The 2500-nt window shown below is 42.4% G+C and overlaps 1 protein-coding gene across 1 annotated transcript in view; it reads left to right on the top strand.

Annotated features, from left to right (window-relative positions):
• LOC134443485 (neuropilin-1a-like) overlaps positions 1–2500 on the top strand; it is a gene marked incomplete at its 3' end in the record, with an annotated part of 34389 nt that overhangs the window by 22610 nt on the left and 9279 nt on the right. Inside the window, exon 8 of the mRNA XM_063193255.1 lies at positions 1632–1784. Within this exon, the coding sequence (XP_063049325.1) occupies positions 1632–1784 (153 nt within the window). The remainder of the gene's footprint in view (positions 1–1631; positions 1785–2500) is intronic.

The following is a 2500-nucleotide window of genomic DNA, read 5'->3' as shown; positions in this document are numbered from 1 at the left end:
CTCCTTCTCTCATCCCCTCTCTCTCTCATCCCCTCTCTCTCTCCCTCTCTCCCTCTCATCCCCCTCCTCTTTCTCTCTCTCATTCTCATTCCCCTCTCTCCTTCTCTCTTTGTAAAGTGATGAAAGATGCTTCGTTGTTTTTCATAGTTATGACATCTGAGCACCTTTACTGTTTGAGACTGTGACAGTGTGTCTGTGTGTGTGTGTGTGTGTGTGTGTGTGTGTGACAATGTGTGTGTGTGTGTGTGTGTGTGTGTGTGTGTGTGTGTGTGTGTGTGTGTGTGTGTGTGTGTGTGTGTGTGTGTGTGTGACAGTGTGTGAGTGTGTGTGTGTGTGTGTGTGTGTGTGTGTGTGTGTGTGTGTGTGTGTGTGTGTGTGTGTGTGTGTGTGTGTGTGTGTGTGTGTGTGAAAGTGTGTGAGTGTGTGCGTGTGTATGTGACAGTGTGTGTGTGTGTGTGACAGTGTGTCTGTGTGTGCCTGTGTGTGCGTGTGCGTGTGTGTGTGTGTGTGTGTGTGTGTGTGTGTGTGTGTGTGTGTGTGTGTGCGTGCGTGTGCGTGTGTGTGCACATGTGTGTTTATGTGTGTTTGTGTGTGTGTTTGTGTGTGGCAGGTTTATTTTGGGAAGCAGGTGAACACTTCATAGACAGATTGAGAACATTTGAGATGGTGTGTGTGTGTGTCTGTGTGTGTGTGTGTGTCTGTGTGGAATATCATAGAATAAAATAGGACAGAATAAAATAAAATACCAAAAGCAAGTCTCAAGACCTTCCAATCAAGTCACAAGTCACCGATTACGTAAGATACATTTGACCTAGTCATGTCCAAGTCCTACCACAGCCAAGTCCAAGTCCAATCTTTTCTTTTTTTTTCCAAGTCTAATTTTTCCCCAAGTCGTTGCACAAGTCACCATGTATTCTATGCACAATATTGACAACTACTTTTGGTCATCACTTCATTACCTCATAAAGTTCATTACACACTGTTGTGCGTGTCCCACTTTGACAGTCACATCCTTAAAGTGATACTGTCCCATTTTTGGAAATAAGTTTATTTTACACCCCCCCCTTGAGTTAAATAATAGGGTTTTACCATTCTCCTGTACTTTCAACCGTTCCCTTGATATGGCAGTGTAAATTTTACTTCCAAGCTAGCAGTTAACATTGAGTCCTATGAGACCAGTTAGCCGCTAGCATGAAGGTAAAATTTGTACTGCCGTACTCAGAGAACGGTTGACAATACAGGAGAAAGGTAGAACCCAATCACTTAACTCAAGGAGAGGTGTAATATAAGCTTATTTCCCTTTAACAAAAACACGTGGCCTATTGCTACTGGATAAAAACACGTGGCCTATTGCTACTGGCTAAGGGCAAATCATTTCATTGTTTTCTAGGGTTCTCTGTTTTTTTTTTCATATAACATGTTCACGTACAAAAAATGGAATAGTTATTAGTAGTATTTTCTCCCATTGAAACCCATTATAAGACGCGGCTATTGAACTACAAAAATGGTCTCTTCAGGTACTGTAGCCTAATGTGTAGTCTTTTCTCCCATTGAAACCCATTATAAAACACAGTATTGAACTACAAAAATGGCTTCTATTAAGGACCTGCTTGTTGTTTGTGTGTCTGCAGTGGGCATGTTCCTGGGTCGTTTCTGCGGCGACAGTAACCCGGGGCGACTCATCTCCCATACCGGCATCCTGACCATCACCATGACAACGGACACGGCCATCTCCAAAGAAGGCTTCGAGGCACAATACACCATCAGGAAGAGGAGACACACAGGTGTGTGTGTGTGTGTGTGTGTGTGTGTGTGTGTGTGTGTGTGTGTGTGTGTGTGTGTGTGTGTGTGTGTGTGTGCGTGTGCGTGTGTTTGTGTGTTTGTGTGTGTGTGTGTGAGTGTGTGTGTGTTTGTGTGTTTGTGTGTGTGTGTGTGTGTGTGTGTGTGTGTCTGTGTGTGTGTTGTTATTACATTACATTCCTTACAATCATGAATGCTTCCCACCACCATCAAATTCTAAGTATTCATTATGACTGGAAAATTTGCACTTTTCATACATGAAAAGGGGGATCTTTTCCATGGTCCGCCATTTTGAATTTCCAGAAATAGCCATTTTTAGCTGCACAAATGACTGTACTTGGGCCATACTAGAAAATATTAGTTTGGCAATAGGCAGCCCAGTTTCAATGAGCAACATACAGTAGTTGCAGTACCTTTTTAGACCTTTTCCTGCAAAGTGTCCCTTTAGGTAAATTAGAGTACACACACATACACATCATGTCAAGAGTTTGGTCTGGGACTAGGGCAGCTAAAGCATTAGTCTAGTAGATATTCACAAAAGAGGAGAGTCTTTACTTGCTTGTTTTAATATGTAATAATGTCTCTGTGTGACAAAAAGAGAAAGTGTATTTGTATATGGCCTCTTCAGGTAGTGTGTAGTCTTTTCTCCCATTGAAACCCATTATAAGACATGGCTAATGAACTACAAACATGGCCTCTT

This window comes from Engraulis encrasicolus, unplaced genomic scaffold (genome assembly GCF_034702125.1).
Source record: "Engraulis encrasicolus isolate BLACKSEA-1 unplaced genomic scaffold, IST_EnEncr_1.0 scaffold_333_np1212, whole genome shotgun sequence".
Lineage (NCBI taxonomy): Eukaryota > Metazoa > Chordata > Actinopteri > Clupeiformes > Engraulidae > Engraulis > Engraulis encrasicolus.
This window is presented reverse-complemented; position numbering and strand designations above follow the sequence as displayed.